Genomic DNA, 19,109 nt, shown 5'->3' on the forward strand with positions numbered 1-19,109 from the left:
ACAAGAAATAAGCAGAAACAATAAGGAGAGACAATAAACGAGCGATAACACTATATGGAAAGGCAGACACTGATGAATGAAATACTACAAAACAAGAAAAGAAAACGTAAGGCATGAAAGTGAGGTGATTGGGGTCGGAGCGGATCAATTAATTCAAATAATAGAGGACAATGCGTGCATGAAAATAACATACAAAGGGCACTGCATTATTTGAAAGGAAGTGCCAACAGACTTACTCCTTTCACTCAGATCAGCGAGCGCTGATCTGAGTAAAAGGAGACGTACGTCTGTAGTACGCATCAATGCATCCGTACGCATGAAATAGGAAGTAAGAAGTGGCATTAGAGGAAAGGACCTAAAGGCGTCAGAAAAACGTGCCGCCATATTTATAAACAAATATATTGAAAGAAAGACACTGTCATAGCGACCCGTTACGTGTGAAGAGAACCAAACGAAGTGAGAAAGAAACTGAAACTGAATTTACAAGTAATATAATAGAAAAGAAATAACAAAGGTTGCTGCAGAGCATAAAAGCAAAGTAGTCATGTGTAAGAAAGGCATAAGAAAAGGAAAGGGAAATAGAGTAATTAAACAGCAGTGACAAATAAGAAAGTGCAACAATAAAATTTCAATTACAAGACTGAAGCAATAAGGAAATCACAAAATTAAGAACTGTAATTAAATAATAGTGGTAAACAAGTGTTTGAAACAGTAAAATTACAATTAAAAATCTGAAACAACAATAAACTCATAAAACCACCTGAGAACAGTTGAGGAGAAGTGTCACAGGGCGGGAAAAAGAGTACAGTCGCTAAAATAACCGCTCAAACAATTATCTAACATGTCTTCTGAAAATGCAAGTGGGGACATGAGTTCACCTCAGGTTATCTTGGAAACAACCATGTCTGCAAATCCAACTAATTATTTACGCAGACTGAATCCATTCAACTTGGAACCAGAGGAAGATCAAGGACAGAGATGGCAAGAATGGATGGATATATTTGAGGAATTCTTAAGAGCAGTTGGAAACCAAATTGCCACATGAAGGTCATCATGGGTTAGTAAATACAAAGAAGATATTAAGAAATCAAGTCTGGTTTCTGTGCATGGATATGATTATTGAAGATATTCTTAAAAAATGTTAGCATGCCAAGTGACTGCTTCAAAGAGTAATGTAACTCCTCTTCAGATTGTGCTGTTATCTGAGCGTCCCTGGAACAGAGTGGCTCTTCACTTTCATGGGCCCCTTGAAGAGGGAGGATATCTATTGGTGGCCTTGGATGAATCCTCTCGGTTCCCGTTAGTGAAACATGTGACGTCAACTGCATTTCATCATGCAGCTGTGGTTTTGGATGAAATGTTCAGTGAGTGGGGTGTTCCTAAGGTAATAAAAACTGTTAATGGGCCACCGTTTCAAGGACATCAGTCAGAAAATTTGTGGAAAATTTGGGTTTCAAACATCAAAAGGTCACTCCACTGTGGCCACACGCAAATTACATGGTCGATAGGTTAATGCACAACTTGAAAAGGGCTCGACAGAAGGCAATTGGGGACAATATGTCATTGCCACAAGCTGTTTCACAGATGCTACGAAGTTACCGGAACACCCCGCATGAAGTAACTGGTTACTCACCATCAGAGTTAAAGATACCGTATAAGCCTAGAACTAGACTTCCTCAACTGGAGGATTATACCTTAGAGGAGGATGATGAGATTAGGGAGCGTGACAGAGTGAAAAGGAGAAGAATCAAAGAATGGACTGATCGGAAAAGGATGGCCAAAGATAACCAACTTGGAATGGGGGATTCTGCATTAGTGCAACAAAGGATGCACACAAAATTGGATTCAAGATATAAACCCATGATTTTAAGAGTAATAAGAGTGAAAGGACAAATGGTCACAGCGGTTGGAGAAGACAAGTATGAGATCACGAGAAATGCTTTGTTCTTTAGGAGATTGTTTCAAGAGGATCCTAATAATGACTCTGTTAATGATGAAAGACCTGGTGTTGAATCAATGGATAATTCTGTCCTGGATGATGTCTATATGGATTCGGAAGATGTTCCAGTTGCTGGTTGACAGTCTGAACTTGTGTGTGGGGATACTGTTTCTGTTAGTTCAAATTCTAGTAATTCTGGTGATGTTTCTGTCAGTTCCAGTTCTGGTGAGCTAATTGGTTGTGAGAACTCTAATTCAAGAGACATGATCCTGAGAAGCCGTCCTTATAGGGTGGTTCGTAAGCCATATTGATTAATTGAACAAATGTAGTTGTGAATTCATCAATCTGTAAGTACAAATTTACATGATATTTAGACACCTATAAGTGGTAAAGTTATTGAAATGTAAGTATGCAGTTAAATGATAAGCAAGGTGGGGTTGTTATATATTGTTATATGTTTTATTAGGTGTTGTTATATGTAACATTCATAGAAATGAATATAGAAGGTCACAATGGAACGTGGAGTGGGTTTGGGGGATCTAGAATGTAGCAATGTATGTAGGGCAGTTAGAGTTGGAGATTAAAGTAATAAGTACTCACAGGAAAGGCGCCGGTGTATTTATATGGTAATCGATGGCAAATACATAACAAAATCGACCATCTGTGCAATCGGTCGACTCTTTCCTCGCGTGGGAAGGCCTTCCCCCAACTGAGTGTCTAGGACAGCTCTGATGAGCTGGAGCCTCTGCACTGGTGTCACCAGGGAGAAGCCCATCCTGTGCAGTAGCAGACAAGTGTCCTCCAAGTGGGACAAAACCTGCCCCGCTGACTTCCCTCAGATCAGCCAGTCATCCAGGTACAGGAATACATGGATACTGGACCTCCTGAGGTGAGCCGCGACTACCGCCATGAGCTTGGTGAAGGCCCTTGGAGTGGAGGTCAGACCAAAAGGGAGCACCTTGAACTGATAGTGCTTGTCCCCTATGATAAACCTCAGGAACCTTCTGTGCTATTGATGAATCGGCACATAGACGTAAGCATCCTGTAGATCTATTGACACCAGCCAGTCCTGATATTGTCTTCTCTCCAGAACTTGTTCAAGGCCCTGAGGTCCAGAATGGGACGGAGACCTCCTCCCTTCTTGGTTACCAGGAAATACCAGCAATACCAACCCGATCCTCTCCGTTCGGGAGGTACATTTTGCACGGCACCCTTCAACAACAGGGCTCACCCTTCCTGGAGCTCCTGTCCCGGTTGGATCGGAGGTGGTGGGGGTCTGTCTGGTGCTTTTCTTAAGAAGGGCATACGGTAACCTCACCGAACAAGCTGCAGAGCCCAGGCATCAGAAGTAATTCCCTGCCACTGGGGCCAATGCTCTGTAAACCGTCCTCCCACCGGTAAATTGTGGGAGGGGAAATCAAAGCGGCTTAGGAGGCTGAGTTGCCCCCACCGCTATCGCTGCGTATTGGCCCTTAGAAGCCCTCTGCCCCTTCCGGCGCATAAGAAATGCTTCTGCCCTTGCCTGGCCAGTGGGAGCTGCGCTTTCCTGCTGTAAGGCATATATTGCTTGTAGCCCCTACTGAAGGCAGGCTTGGATGGCTGCGCAGCCAGGCCTAAAGATTTTGCAGCAATTTTGGATTCCTTAAATTTCTCCAAGAAATCGTCAGCCTTTTGACCAAACAGGAAATCGCCCTCAAAGGGCATGTCAAGTAATTCGGCCTGAACATTAGGCAAAAAGCCTAAAGATTTTAAATAGGCCTGCCTCCTCAGCATTACTGTCAATGCCATAGATCGGCCAACACAGTCAGCGATGTTCAGGCCCATTCGCATAAACTGCCTGGCCACCTTTTTCCCATCTTCCACCAATTGTAGGAAGCCCTTGTGCATTTCTCTCTCAGGGGCGTACTGCTCAGCACACTCCACTGCTGTCCAAAGACTAAATGAATATTTTGCAAAGCCACTAGCGACATTAGTAGCTTTATGGGCCATACTGCCCTAAGTGGGTGACGTTTTGGCCAAGGCATAAACCTTCTTTGCTTCCATGTGCGGTGGTAAAATTGAAGTTGAAGAAGCTGGTCTAGAGGAGACTGTAGCAGTTTGCATAACGAGTCCTTCCAGAAAAGGGTGAGAGGAGAGGAATGGTGGGTCCCCTCTAGCCAGACTATACTTCCCAGATATATTGGAACTAACCAGGGAAATAGAACAAGGGTGCTGTCACAGAGCGGTCAGAGGAACGGCAATTGCAGGGTTTAAGGGCAGTCTCTTATTGCAGAAGGCTTGATGTAACAAACAAAACACAAAAGTTCCTTTCCTTTATCAGGGTTTTCACTTTCAAAAGTTCAAGAATGGTCTCCCTCCTTTGGGCTCGGACCACGGGTCCCCCACGTCTGGGCTAAGACCCCTTTTCTACAATGTTCACAATTTGGTCTCCCTTATCCGGGCTTGGACCATGGATCCCCCTCGTCCGGGGTCAGATCCCTTTTGATACCAGAATCGAAGACTTTAAAATGTGCAATTGGGTTTTGCTTAAACTGTCGCAGGACCACTTCGATTCACTTCACACAATTTACACTTTGCATAATTTAGACTTCACATCAATTTTCTACTTTCGTTTCTTTTGTCAGCATACCGTACAGAGACCTTCGACTGAGAACATTCACAGTGCCTGCCCAATCTGTCAACGGTATTGTATCTTTCCTTCTAATGTTAGATATTCACCAGCAATTTAGGTTCACTTGCGTCTTTAACAATGTGTGTTACAGCGCTCGCTTTACAATTTTGCCACTTGCAACCTTGACTTCAACACAGACCGGTCTAGCATCTGTCTCTCCAACTCACCGGCTGTGGTTGTCTCTGTCACTTCTTTGTTCTTGGAGCCAAGGACGATACCACAGCATCTGCTGCTCCTCCCCACGTTGGTCAGTTACACGGGACGCCCCCTTATCTCCGACACACAATGCAGGATTCTTCAGTCTTGTTTCCTGGTCTTACGTTTACTGCCTTGAAGTTTTCTTGAAAGTTATGGCTCCCTGCCAAAAAGGTCAAGGGTGTTGCCCCTCTCACGAACCTCTCGTGCCTGGCCGTCTTTCTCCCTCATTCAGCTGTCAACTCGAAACTGCTATACCTTTGTGTGTTTTGCCTCGCTCAGAGTGTGCTCTCATGCTCTGCCTTTTACTTGTGTGGAGAAGTGTAATGGAAGTCAGGTGTGAGTGAATGTCGATAATTGCCTGACCTTGCCTGACCATAGTATTGGGGCATGTCAGGAACACAGGTCAGGTGTGAGTCTGTTTTCTCCCAGAGCGGGCTGTCAGTGTAAAAGTGTTCATGCAGGAAAAGGGGGCGGGGTGAGTTTCTAAATATCCCATCGGTTAGGATGGGATAAAGGTGTTACAAGGAAGAGAGGGATACCACGTCTCACCATCCGGTGTCCCACTCCCCGAGGACCCCTCAGCCAGGTGATCCTCCCGCACTGGCCCCCTCCCAGCAACTGGATCCAAAAGCTAGGTCGGTGTCCTAGCCACCAGGATGACAAATCCCCGGGGAGTAGCGGGTGAGACACCTTCTGGTTTCTCACAGCTGGCACTGCTGAGGATTGCAACCCTAGGGTGTCAATGACCCTTTCAAGTAAAGCCCTGAACTTAGAATAGTTATGGGTATAGGGCTGGCTTTGCTGAAAATCCAGTCCGGTGAGGTATCCTAACCACTGGCCTCATGGAAGATTTTTCAACAACTGTCAGCGCTGATGGCTTGTCCTTCAGCACCGAATGCATGGGACACCCGATATCGAAAGATTCACAGACGCCATGGCATCAGCACCGGGGCATGTGAGGGGTCGGGAACGCTGAACACCGCTCTTGCCTCTGAGGCCTGCTGTGCGGGAAGGTCACCCAGACCTACAACAGCATGCTTTCTGAACATCTTAAGCATGGAGGTCTTAAAATCCTCCCACTCCTGGTGAGTGGTAGGCCCCATCAACGGCTTACCATTTTCCGCCGACAAATCAGTATCAACGATGGCAGTGACAACTTTTCTTCTTACAGGATGAGGAAGAATGGCTACTTGAGTGGGACCATTTCTTCTCTTGCTGATGTTCTTTCTCAGGGGTGTGCCCCTCGGTTTCAGCCTTTAAGGACTGAACCGTCGACCGCACCAGAGATTCTGAGGGCGGGCAACCCAGCCCGAGCTTAGCATCGTGAAGGGATTTCAGCTGCATTTTGGCGCACGACACACACCCTCTGTCCCATGACCCTCAGTGATGGACATTTTGGTGTGACAACCGGTACGCCGCTTGAAGCCAGAAACCCGTGCGAATGACATCTTGCATCGAGGAATTCGAAAAAAATTTTGTTTTCTGATGAAAAATGCTGAATAAGACGAAGACTGTACCATGCTCCCAAACAGTGTGATAACGTGTGGGAAAAAGGAACTGAGGTATGGGTTGTATAGAACGCAGTGACAGAGTTTATATAAAACACCGGATGTTACATCCGGAGCTGACGATCGAGTACCGAGCAAGACTTAACAACAGGCCGAGTCAAGGTCCACTATGCCCCCTGTCTGAAAAATCTCAGAAGCAGCGAAGCTGGATGGGATATCAGATGAGGAATCTGCGGGAGAAAAACAATCAATTGAAGGTCTTTTTGGAGTGGGGAAACAAATGTTGTCCAACTGATATTTAATTCACCTGTATTCTCTCAGAGCATACATATGCATTTGAATCTCATTTCTACCTGAGTTGTTTATGCCAAATTGTGTACTCTAATATACTAATCAAGTCGCACTTGTGTTTTTGGAATACAATATAATAAAACAAGGTATTGATCGTAGACATAATATTGAGCATATACCCTCTAGCTCCCTGTTCTCCTGAAGTAGCTTCTGCTCAATGGATGAAGTAATATGCTCAGTAGCTACTTTTAACTCCTGCATTTCAGCTCTTTTCTTCAATCCCTGTATCGGTTCTCCTAACCGAACCTCTATCCCTTCCATCTTACACCCTCTTCAGCTGAGGAAATTCCATCTCTGCTTTGTCTGCTGGTTGTGTCACATTACCTGGCTAGACTGGCCTACATTAGTGGTGCCAGTCGGCATACACTTTCTTATTGTGACATGCCTTTATACTTGGCCTCAAGGGTAAAGCAAAAATGATCCAATGTTATGTGCCTACACTGGCTACATGGCCAGTCTAGCCATGTAATAACACTTACCATGTTTGCTTTACCCTTGATGGCATGTAAAACATGTCATGACACATTACGGAAGTATAAGCAGACTGGCACTATTAGTGTCTGTCTGCCTATACCTTCTTTGTGTGGCATGGCATTTTTTTACTTGGCATCAAGAGTCAAGCAAACATGGTGTTATTATATGGCTTGCTTGACCTATAGTGTCATTGTGCATTTACATTCTTACTGGGGCATGACAGTTGTTACTTTTACTTGGCATTAAAGGTAAAGCAAACATGATTAGTGTTATTACATGGCTAGACTGGCTTACACACCTAAGTTTGATTACGTGGTACAGTGGCCTATCTTGGTATAGCCAGTCTAGATATTTCTGTGGCATGGCATTTTATTTTACTGGCTGGGATGCCTTATATGGTAATACTGGCATATATTGGTGCAGCATGTATGGACATACATGGGCACAGCCAGCATGAACATTTTATATATACTGGCATATGTTGTGGGCAAAGGCATCATAAAATGTGTTGGAAAACTGCCCTCTGAACTGTTGGTGACTTGCACCTATTGGGTGCTTTCATGTGCTATCATACAAAATTGATTGCAAATTGTGTGGTTTTTAACCACATTTTTCACAGAAATTGGTGTCATTTAACCCATTATTTAAAAATTGTCAGAGGGTGGTCGAAATGACCTGAGTCCCCCTACTTTGGTTCAAGCTCCCTCACTGTGCTCGGTCACTTCTGCATATTAGGTGCTTACGCCTGTTCATTTAAAATATTCACCAGCTGCCACTGCAAAAGAAATGCCTTGTTTCCCTATTATCAGCAATTCAACAAAAAGTGACAGTACATGTTTGTTTGTTTGTTTATTTATTTGTTGTGCGCGCCGGACCCAGAGGTATCAGGGCGCAGGTAAAAAGAGAACTTACAGCTTAGTTATATAAATTAGGAGCAAATGTAAAGACAGGTTACCTCTGCGTTACAGGATGAGGTAAGCAGCATAGAACAAGTATAGCGGCATATGAATGTAGACAACATGTCGTATTTTACAGATATTTACATAGTTAACAAAACTATAACAAAAATGCAGGGCTAAATTAGTGCGGTAGGTGAGAGTAGGTTACATATCTTTCTCTATGAGCCATTTAATTATACTCTTTCTGAATTTGATAAATGTTTGGTCAGATCTTTCTGTGTGGCATGGACTTCCACAATTGTGCTGCCCTAACTGGGAAACTGGACCCTCCAATGGTGGACAGTTTGAATCTTGGCACTTGAAGACAGTTGGGGTTGGCTATTCTTGGCGGTCTGATGGAGTTTTTTCTGATAAATCGTCTGTTAGGTAGAGAGGAGCTTCGTTATTTAAGCATTTGTGGATGAGGGAAGCCAATTTGAGATTGATTTTTTCCTGGGTGGAGAGCCATTTATGTTTCCCTCTTATTTCGGAGATGTGTGCTCTTCTGGGGATGCTTAGGGCAGCCCTGAGAGCATTATTTTGTAGCACTTGTATTCTGTTAATGTTTTGTTTGTTTGCCCATATGTAGAGAGCGTTACAATAATCAAGTTTTGATAGGATGAGAGCTCTAGAAAGGGTTAAGCAGCTGTCATCTGACAGGAATTGTTTTCCTCCTCTTATTAGTTTACATGTGTAGGCCGTAGATGAAGCCAATGAGTTTACCTGTTTAGTGAGGGATAGGGTTGAGTCGAGGTAAAAGCCTAGGGTTTTTACTTCTCTGGCGACCTTAATAGTATTCCCATCAATAATGAATGCCGAGTAGTTAAGGTTACGTTTTGAGATGCGAGTTGCGGTGCCCAGGATGATGAGCTCTATTTTGTCGTCGTTCAGACACAGGCCATGGTTAGCTATCCATGCCTGAACAATGCTATAGACTCTATTCCACAAGCCAAATCTTCCTCATAATCCCCCGTAAGTGGTGAAAGAATCTGGGTATCGTCTGCGTAGTTGGTATAGGTGATACCCAGATTGTCAAGATCGTCAGAGTGGCTTGGTGAAGATATTATAGAGTGTTGGTGAGACACATGAGCCCTGGGGCACCCCGCAAGTAATGGGTATCGGGTCTGCTGCGGCTGATGGTGAGAAAACCCTCATAGTCCTGTCACTAAGGAAAGACTGTATCCAAACTATAGCTTCCTTTGAGAAGTGGGCCACTGAGTCCAAGGGTATCAGGTAATAATATCGCCACATATATGGTCGCCGTAAATAATATCGCCGGGAAAATGTCGTGGCGATATTATTTGGGTGACCATATATATGGCAACAGGGGCTAAAAAAAAAAAGTTTTAAAAAAACAAACAACTTGGGGGTTGCGGGGGTGTCCCCCGCATGTTCCATGCAATAATGTTGCCACAAAAAACAACCATTTTTCGGCGATATTTTTGTATGGCGATATTTTTGTGGCAACATTATTACATGGAACCAGTCCAAGTGACTGCAAAGGACTTTATGGTCCACCAAGTCAAAGGCAACTGAAAGGTCTAATAGAAGGAGAAGTGCTAGTTTTCCCTTGTCTCTTATTTGGGCCTTTAAATCAATAAGGGCTGTCTCTGTGCCATGTTGTGGTCGGAAACCAGATTGGAGGGCACCTAAGAGTGAGCTCACCTCAAGGAAGTTCTGAATTTGGGTGTATGCTACCTTGTCTAGGACTTTCAGTAGAAATGGCACCGTGGTGATAGGCCTGTAGTTAGTGGGTATGTTCGGGTCCAGTGTTTGTTTTTTCAGAAGAGGGAGTACCCATGATTCCTTTAGATTGCGCGGGATGGTGCAGTCGTGAAAGAGGCGTTAATGTGTTTAGTGATGAAGGGGGCTAGATCTCTAGCAGCGTCCTTGATCAGTTGTGCTGGGCATTGGTCTCCTTTGCAATTGGATGGTTTAAGCGCAAGAATCGTTTTCTCTACCTCAATAACTGATACCTTAGAGAAATTAAATTGGGTATGTTCTATGGGTTTGGGCTTCTGTGTTTTGTTAGTGGGAGCTTGAGTTTGAGCTGATAGTAAGGCTTTCTTTAACGCTATTCTGTTTTGGAGCTTGGCCACTTTGTTGGTGAGTGCCAACTGTATGTCAGTACACCAGGTTTTATCTTTAATAGAGTCATCCTGTACTGCAATTGGGGTTTCCAATTCTTTTAGAATGGAGAAGAGCTCCTTCATGCTGGGGTTAGCTTGAGAAATCCTGATATTGTACGTTTCTTGTTTGGCCGTGATGATATCCTTTTTGCATTGCGTTGAGATCCTTATTAAATTAGTTTTATTTTCTATAGTAGGATGTAGATTCCAGGCTGTTTCACATTTTCTTTTCTGTAGTCTTAAGTTCTTTAGGTGAAGTGTAAACCAAGAATTGAGATGCTTTTAGGTTTGCTATTTCTGAGTTTTAGCGGAGCAATGCTGTCAAGAGCAGCAGTCATGGCATAATTGTATTCTTCCACTAGTAGGCCTGGGTCTGTATGCTCTGGTAGGGAGTTAAGAGTAGGGAGGATATGGGGTAAGATATTGTCAGCTAAGATGTTTTTCTTGTTTCTAGTTAAGGTAGGTATCGCAGGAGGGGGAGTAGGTGCAGTAGGTCTTTTAGTATTAAGAGTGAAGGCGATTAGGTGATGGTCAGTCCATATTTGGGGGGAGATGGAAGTGATGGAGAGGTTGCAATTGTGACGGCAATCAAGTCGAGAATTCTCCCTTTGGTGCGAGTGTAGGTATACACTTTCTGAGTAAAGCCTAATTCTGTTAGGATGTTAGCTATGGAGGTAGCCTGATGATCGTTAGTATCCTCATACCCTAGGTTAAAATCTCCTAGCACTATGGTTTGTGAGGAGACTTTTAGCTTTTCTGAGATAATAGTAGTAATGTCTTCATTAAAGGTACTGATCGGGCCCAGTGGTCTGTAAAGGAGATGGATGTTTAACGTTTGGGAGTTGGCAGTAGGTAGTTTGATGGAAAGTGACTCACAAGATTTTAGGTTAGGTGTTGAGGTGATTCTCATAGAGAGATTGGTTTTAGCGATAATCGCTAATCCTCCACCTCGTGAATCTAGTCTGTCAGCTCTAAGGCTGGTGTAATTGTCTGGGACTGCTAACGTTAATGATGGGCCTGCTGCCTCATGGAGCCAAGTTTCCGTGATGGCGATGAAGTCAAGGTCCTTTTCCAAAATGGTCTCTGCTATGTCAGTAGCGTGGGCAACTAAAGATCTGGCATTAATTAATGCGCATTTGCGCTTTATTTTTCTTGATGCGACAATGGCATTACATCTATTTTACTACATTTTGTTCTTTGTTAATTTGCTTCTGAACTCTAAACACCATCCTCATCAAAATCAGACGCTCAGTTACTAGAAACTAATTTGACTTCTATATCATGTTAACAAATAAATGAAAAAGAAATGTACAGTTTGTCAGCTTACCTGCGAAATAGTAATTGTCCTCATCACCTTCAGAACTAGGATTTTCACTTTGCAGTGGATCTGCAATATACCATGCCCTAGAAAGTATATAAATGAAAGCATGATGTAAACACGTGTCGAAAATTAGGAATAAATCTGCGCTAAAAAGCTTGAATATGAAAATGTTTTGTCACTTCTTTTCAATAGTTCACACAATCTTAACTTAGAAACTGTATATTTTCTCAAATGAAAAGTGGGTGTGCCTTCCATGTTACCTGAGGCGTGACATATGGGTTCTTAAGCAAGTTTTCAGCAGACACAATGGGCCTCATTACGAGTTTGTCACAAATACAGCAGTAATTCTGTCCAAGTGGTATCACTGTTACCTCCGGGACGACTGGTGGAATTATCACTGTATCATGAACTGACGGTTGCGCGCACAACCCCCCCCTGTGGTAACGGTAATACCGTACAGTGGTATTATTGCGATAATGGTCATCTGGTGGTAGTACCACCCAGATACAATGGTATTCCTGTCACTGCTGGTACAGCCGGCAGTATTATCACCGCCGGAACAGGAAGCACATTGGCGGTCATCCTTGAAAAACTCAATCCGCTCAGAATATCCAATTTCCTGCTGCCATACAGCCACCATACTTGGGGAATCATCATGGCTCAGGAAAAGGGAAAGGCTCACCTCCCAGAACTGAGGCTGTGGAAGCCAACATTCTCTGTGAGGGAGCTCAATATGCCATTAGAGGAGGTAGTGCAGCATGCAGAGGAGCTGTTCAGCAGCAGGCAGCGATGACCTCTGCACAGAGAAAGGCTGCAATATGGAAAACCATCCAGGACAAAGTGACGGTTGTGGGCACAGTTCCACATGATGCGGATGTCTACTGCAAGCATTGGAATGACTTGAAGTCGAGGGTCCATAGCCTAATCGCAATCACAGGCGGGAGAGTGCTGCCACAGGAGGTAGCACAGTGGAATCCCTCACCCTCCGCAGTACAGCTCCATCTTCTACATGGAGGGCATTGAGGATATAGAGAGCGCAGAGGCTGGAGAATGAAGCCATGGCGATGGCGGCAAGTCTATCAGACCCCACATACATGTGAATGCAGTGGCCAATAGGATGCGTCCCCCAGCATGGATGACCCGAATGAGCAAGGGACTGGGCAAACACAAGGCAATCACAGCAAATGCACAGTGAGTACACACATGTGCCAGGGAAGGTGGGGAAAATGTAGTAGTGTACATGCACTGTAGGTGAAATGTGCAAGCTAACACCTGGAAACATGAAAAGCATCAATGTGTGCCATGACAATCCATGTTGGCAAGCAAAGCTCCAGCGCACCAACAACAAGCGGCCTAGGCAGGCCAACAGGCAATGTGTACATGCATGCACCATGTACACCATCAGCAGGCACTCCCTCCACCTAGTATGAAGAGCACACACAATGTTGCAGGAGTGTCTTGCAAGCCTGCTGACATGATGACTGACAGCATGTCATTATATTCCCAACAGGTGCACAGTCCATTGACGGTGAATAGCCCGTACTCTCCACTGCAGTCACACCATCCACCTCCCCCATTGCACAAGCCAGAACTGTAGGCAGCAGAGCAAGGTAGCCACCACATTCAACACAGTGAAATCTCCGGCAGGTCCAGAGGAGAGCACCATCCCCACAGTGGGCTCTCCACTGGCTATGCAGGTGCCACAGCTGCCACTGACTCTGTCATAGCCACACCACGGCTGGCACCTGTTGCAATCTACACAGCTGTAGTCCTCTCTCCAGCTCCCTTTCATAAGGGCACTACCGCACCCTCCTCAGTGCAGCCCCAACATCATTGTGGCATGGGCAGCGTCCACACCACCGACAAGGAAGAGGAAGAGGAGCAGGACATGGACTTCTGTTCTGTGTGCTTCAGCCCACACCCTCACCAAAGCCCACCTTCTCTGCCTGTGCACAATATGTCTGCCATATGGTCACTGCTAGATGCCACTGAGCGGCAGCAGGCAGCATTTCAGACACTGGCAGGCCAGCAGGTACAACATATGCAGGCCATAAGGTTGTCCCACTCTCTCCGCCACTGCCATGACCACATTTGGGCAGTGAATGCATGAACACACAGAGGGTATGTCAGCCTTTGCAGAGTCCCTCAATGCATGCCGCTGACCCTGCAGCATATACCGTGCCAGGAATCAGAGCCCTCCACCTTGGTTACCCCCACAGAGGGCATACAAACCAGCACCCCAAGGTGCAGCTCACAGCGCCACCTGACTCCCAAGGTGCGGCTCACAGCGCCACCTGATGCCCAAGAGGCCCCTGGAAGTCACTGGCCACTGTGTGACACTGCAAGGGTGTTCTGGGAGGGTTTGTAGGGAGGGTTTTGGGGGTGGGGAGGGGTTTGGTGGATGGTGTTTTTGGAGGGTTTTTGGAGAGGAGAGGTGTTTTCGGAGAGTTGTTTGACATTTGCACATTAAACAGTTGTTCACTTGAATCAATGCTAGGACATTCCTTATTGTGTGCAGGTGTTTAATTTATAATGTGACTGTATACTGAGATGTATTGCAAGTGCATGTCCATTGGCCTCAAAAGAAACTGTCAATCAGTTCTTGCTGAACAAGACGTCCATCCCTACCCTCTCACCGCTCACTGTGTGCCAGCACAGCACTTGGAGGTAGTCCTCTTCTGGGGGTGGCATGTCCTCATCAGGGGGAGGGGAACATACCGCCTGAGGCAAAGGTTGTGCAGCATGGCACAGGCAAGGAAAATGTGTCTGACCTTCTCTGGCCTGTACATTAGGTCCCCTCCAGACCAATGTAGGCACCGGAAAGGAGCCTTCAACAGGCCAAAGGTCTGCTTTAAGCAGAGCCTGGTCCGATGTGTGCCTCATTGTAGGCCACCTCCTGTGGATTCCAAACGGGTATCATCAGCCATGGTAGCTGAGGATATCAAGAGTTACCTGCAAGGGCAAAGGTCATACGTGTCCATCACAAAGCATTGTGGATGTATTGCTCATTACAACGGCATGGTGATCGACAGTCTGTGCATGCATTTCACACAAGTATTGTCACACAACATTATTTCCATGCCAGTACTTGCATATGTAGACATTCAATCGGGGGTACATTTGCTCTGTTATGGAACATCATGCCCACAGCTCACAGCCAGCATTCATCACTTTCAGGATCTGTGATGGACAGTCAGCATGCCATGGTGCCTGTGTTGGGCCTGTGTGTTGCTCTGATGGGGTTTCAGTTGTACTTGTGCAGGTTGCCTGTAGCTATTTTATGATGGCTTCACATCCATGGTCACCTGAGTACATGGCATTACTACTGCCAGTGTCACATTCCTTTGTTGCATTGCTGAAGCGTGTCAGTCCATGTATAGGGATGTGTGATGTTGCATTGTGGTTCCTGTATTCCTATTTCTGTGTTGCTAGCCTGTTGGGCGAATACGCATTGGCGATTTACAGTAGAATTGTCAATCATGTCCTAGTCATGTAGACTGTAGTATGTCATATGCGGGATAAGAGGGCAGGGTGTGCATGTAAGAGGGCCTTGACAAGACATGCATTGTTCAGTTGTGCTATCCCCCCCAGATGGCATTGCAGTTGTGCTGCGAAAATAGTCTGTGTTATGGCACTTGTACTCACCCAATAGCCACGTCCGTTTCCCTCTGTGCCTCTCCATGTATCCAGGCAGTGTGTGCTTCCACAGGGCCATGGCATTGTGGGTGGAACTCAGAAAGCGTGCTAAGCAGTGTGTTATGAGGTGGTCAGGATTGCAGGCGACCTGGGCATACAGGGAATGGTAAAGCTTCTGGTTGCGGTATACCTCTTCAGATGTCTGGTGTGTTACCAACTCCACATGGGTGCAGTCCAGAGCAGCAATCACGTTGAGCATGTGTGCTGCTTCATAGAAACGTGACTTCATGGCATTCTCCTGTGCCAGGGATATGTGCTGGAAAACATGGCGCAGGACTACTTCCAGCACCTGCACGAGCAAATTTGAAAATGTGGCCTGGAAGGTGCCAGTTGCCAAGAAATGCAGGACTGACAAGTTTCAGCAGTGGGGGTAAAGCTGTACTGATGTTGATACTGTTCTCAATGTCATCCCGAGTGGCTCAGCTATGGTCCCCCTGTTCAGCCAGTACAGGGTGATTAGCTGGTTGTCAGTCAATCAAGGTCCAGGGTGAAGGCCTGAACCAGGGTGTGGTTGTTCACTTTAAATGGCGTCTCCTCCTCCTCCTCCTCCTCCCTTTCTCTTCCTCCTCCTGCTCTTCCAGCCTCTGCAGCTCAATGCAGAGGTGGAGCAGCTGAACATCCATGTTCACAGAAGCCAGTGGCAACATGATGATGTTGGAAAGTGTGTTTGAGGAAGGTGTGGGCCTTAAACACCCTTCCTGAGTAGATTGGATGCACCCGTGGCTTCATTTCCATCACCTGTATGCATTTAACTCCACCTTTTAGGTGTAGGTAAATGCACTGTGCTTTTAGCGGTATAATGCCTGATTTCAATGGTATTACTACCATATCCCAACTTGTAATACGGCGGTAATACTGTTTTGCGATTTTGGCGGTAATTCCGTCAGCGTTAATTCTGCCAAAGCTAATTTGTTGGCGGTATTACCGCCAAAAGTAATACCGTTGCCTTCTAATTCGGCAGAACTGTAAAAATGGTGGTAATGGTATTTTTGTGACGTATGACGGACTAGTTATGTGCCCCTACAGGCATATGCAATTGTCTGGCCCTTTTTCTAACCACTTGCCTACGCACTGAATGCCCGATTGAACGACAACCACCTGAGAGGGCTGCAGGAAACCGAACTCCAATGTATGTTAAGTGAGCATGTCTAAATCAATGTGTGAATCAGGGATATACTCTTAAATGCTGCAGCCTCGTCTTTGGCATGCCGTTGCCTGCATATTCTGTGGGTGACATGAACACAGATTGTGTGTGCAGGGTCTTTTTTGAGAATCCGGTGCCTGTAGAATGCAAGATTTTTCTCTGTTTGGGGAAATATTTGTAAATCGGTCCCATGACATGCCGACAGTCTGCAGCCCTATTCATGGAAGAGAGCCATTATTGCTAGTATTCACGGCTTTAGGATCCTGAAGGAGACACCGCAGACATAAAGGTCCTGGTTGAGCAGATCTATCCACAGTTAGTAAGAAGAATGTGCATGGTGCACTGTACCCACATAAGGCCTGGACCAAGCCACGCTCAACTGTCATATGCTGTAAGAAGGTGAAAGTAGGAAGAAGTTACCCCCTTGAATTAATTATTTTAATGCTATGTTGAGAGAGTGGAATACTCACCCCAACATCATATTGGTACTAAAAGACTGAACAAGTAATCATATCATTAAAGCTAGCAAGTAAAGAAAGAGCAAAAGCCCATAAGATAAAATAAACAGACTTTAATCTCCATCTTACCCCCATTCATTCTTCTCTCTATTCTTAACGCCCATCTCTTAACACAGCATCCCTCTACCGCTTCTCATACTTTTGGACCATCTCTTGATCTGATATTTTCTTCAATTCGCACTACTACTCCTGTATCTGCTCATTCTATTTACTCTTATGATAATTTTCGGCTCCTTTCTCTGTCTCACCTATTTTCTCTCGTCATGATTTACGGTCCTTTGACTCGCCTTTCTTTTTCTCCACTTCCGACTTCCCCTTCCCTCTCTTCATTACTTCTCCCTGCTTTCTTCTCATCATGCTGCCTTCAGCCGGCATTCTTACCATCTCTCCACACTTGATTTTCTCTTTGCCTCACATCCCTTTTCTTCATCTCGCAAACCCTCACATCCCCAGTGTTGGAAGTCCCAATCCTGTCTTGTCCTTGCTACTCTTTTTTCTCTTTACTCTATAATTCCAGCCGCATACCGGCACCACCCGCCTTACCGTGCCTGCCATCCAATATCCAGGTATTACCGGGATATTACAGGCAACGGAGTGACAGTAAATTCCCGTTCCCATGGAGTCCGATACGACAGCATGGGATGGTATTTACTGATTCGCCAGCAGAGTTAGTAATTGTGCCATTGATTCAGGCTTTTGTTTGCTGGCACGGGCCTGAACTCCCGGCAGGTCAGGCCTGCCCGGAGATCCGTGGCCTCCACTGGCAATCTTGAAGTGTGCCGGTCTGGTAAAAATGCCAGAGCCAGAATTTTTTACTGCTGGTCTCCAAGCTCATACCCAGCCCACGGCCTCTCTTGACCCTATTCTTTCTTCCCTCATTCCTTAGTCTAGTCTCATCTTACCCCATCTCACCAGTTGATTGAATATTTCTCTTACTACTTCCTATTTTACTTCTCGCTTTAATCACCCAGTGATCATACCTATTCTCAAGAAACCTGCCTTTGATGCTGCTGTACCTCAGAACCTTCGACCTATTTCCTTCCACCATTTTATTTAGAAAATGCTAGAGCGTGTTTTCTATTTACTGATCTGCTCTTGCCTGAATCTTCACTCATTCCCTCCTCCTCTCCAATCTGGCTTTCGTCCTTCTCGCTCTACAGAGCCCGATTTTTTTCATTTCACTAATTCTCTTCTTTCTGCTCACTGTGCCAAGCAATACTCCATACTCCTCCTTCTCGACCTGCCTTCCGCTTTTGATACTGTTAATCATTCTATTCTGCTATCTTCACTCCCATCTCTCATTTGTTCTGGATCAGTCCTCAAATGGTTTTGATCCTACTTGTTGCCTGTACTTACTCTATCTCTTGGGCTTGCCATATCTCTTCTGCCTGTCCTCTTCTTCATGGAGTTTCTCAAGGCTCTGTATCTGGCCTCCTATTGTTCTCTCTCTTCACTCTACCTTGATCTGAACTCATTTCTTCCTACAATCTACCATGTCACTTCTATGCTGATGACACCATTATTATTTTAATTTTTTATTGTATTGCTTATAGTTCATGATCAGTGGAGCGCTTTACAACAGGCTTGTGCCAGAATTGAGCTTCCCATTTTATCCAGTAACGCAGTATTGCTGGTGAAGGGAGGGAGCGATTTATATTCCTTCATCAGTTATTTTTAAAAGAGACACGTTTTTGGTGTTTTGCGGAACTCGAAGATAATAGCGGCCTTTCGAGGTTTTACCAGGCTTGAGTTCCAGATGGGCATGGGAGGAGAAAGACTGCTTGAGAGTCTTCTCTTTGCAGGCTAGCTTTGACTACGAGCTTTGACACTAGCATCTTTTTCTCATGCTCCTCTTTCACTAACACTCTCCACACTACTGTGTCCAACTGCCTCTCTGCCACCCAACATTGGATGGTTTCTCACTTTCTTCATCCTGCAAAAATGAAGATACGTTTCCTGCCTGCTAACACTCAACCTCCCCTCATCCAACCACTCTCCCTTTCATTCCCCTCATCCCCCCCTTTCTTGCCCTCAGCTAGATCCCTTGGTGTTATCTTTGATTCCTCTTTAGCTTTCTCTTTACATATTTTGAACACTGCCCGTTGTCAGATGTTTTCATCTCTAATATTCATCGTGTTCGCTCGCTCTTATCTTTCCTGGTTACCAAACATTTTTTTTACACATCTTATCTTCTCCTGTATGGACTATTGCTCCGCACCTTG

The 19,109-nt window shown here is 45.3% G+C and overlaps 1 protein-coding gene across 1 annotated transcript in view; it reads right to left on the reverse strand.

Moving 5' to 3' along the window:
- The window catches only part of LOC138453436 (uncharacterized), a 270,880-nt gene that overhangs the window by 71,598 nt on the left and 180,173 nt on the right, over positions 1 to 19,109 (reverse strand). The window contains exon 4 of the mRNA XM_069606289.1: positions 11,536 to 11,612. Within this exon, the coding sequence (XP_069462390.1) occupies positions 11,536 to 11,612 (77 nt within the window). The remainder of the gene's footprint in view (positions 1 to 11,535; positions 11,613 to 19,109) is intronic.

This window comes from Ambystoma mexicanum, chromosome 4p (genome assembly GCF_040938575.1).
Source record: "Ambystoma mexicanum isolate Mex_15411 chromosome 4p, UKY_AmexF1_1, whole genome shotgun sequence".
Classification (NCBI taxonomy): Eukaryota; Metazoa; Chordata; class Amphibia; order Caudata; family Ambystomatidae; genus Ambystoma; species Ambystoma mexicanum.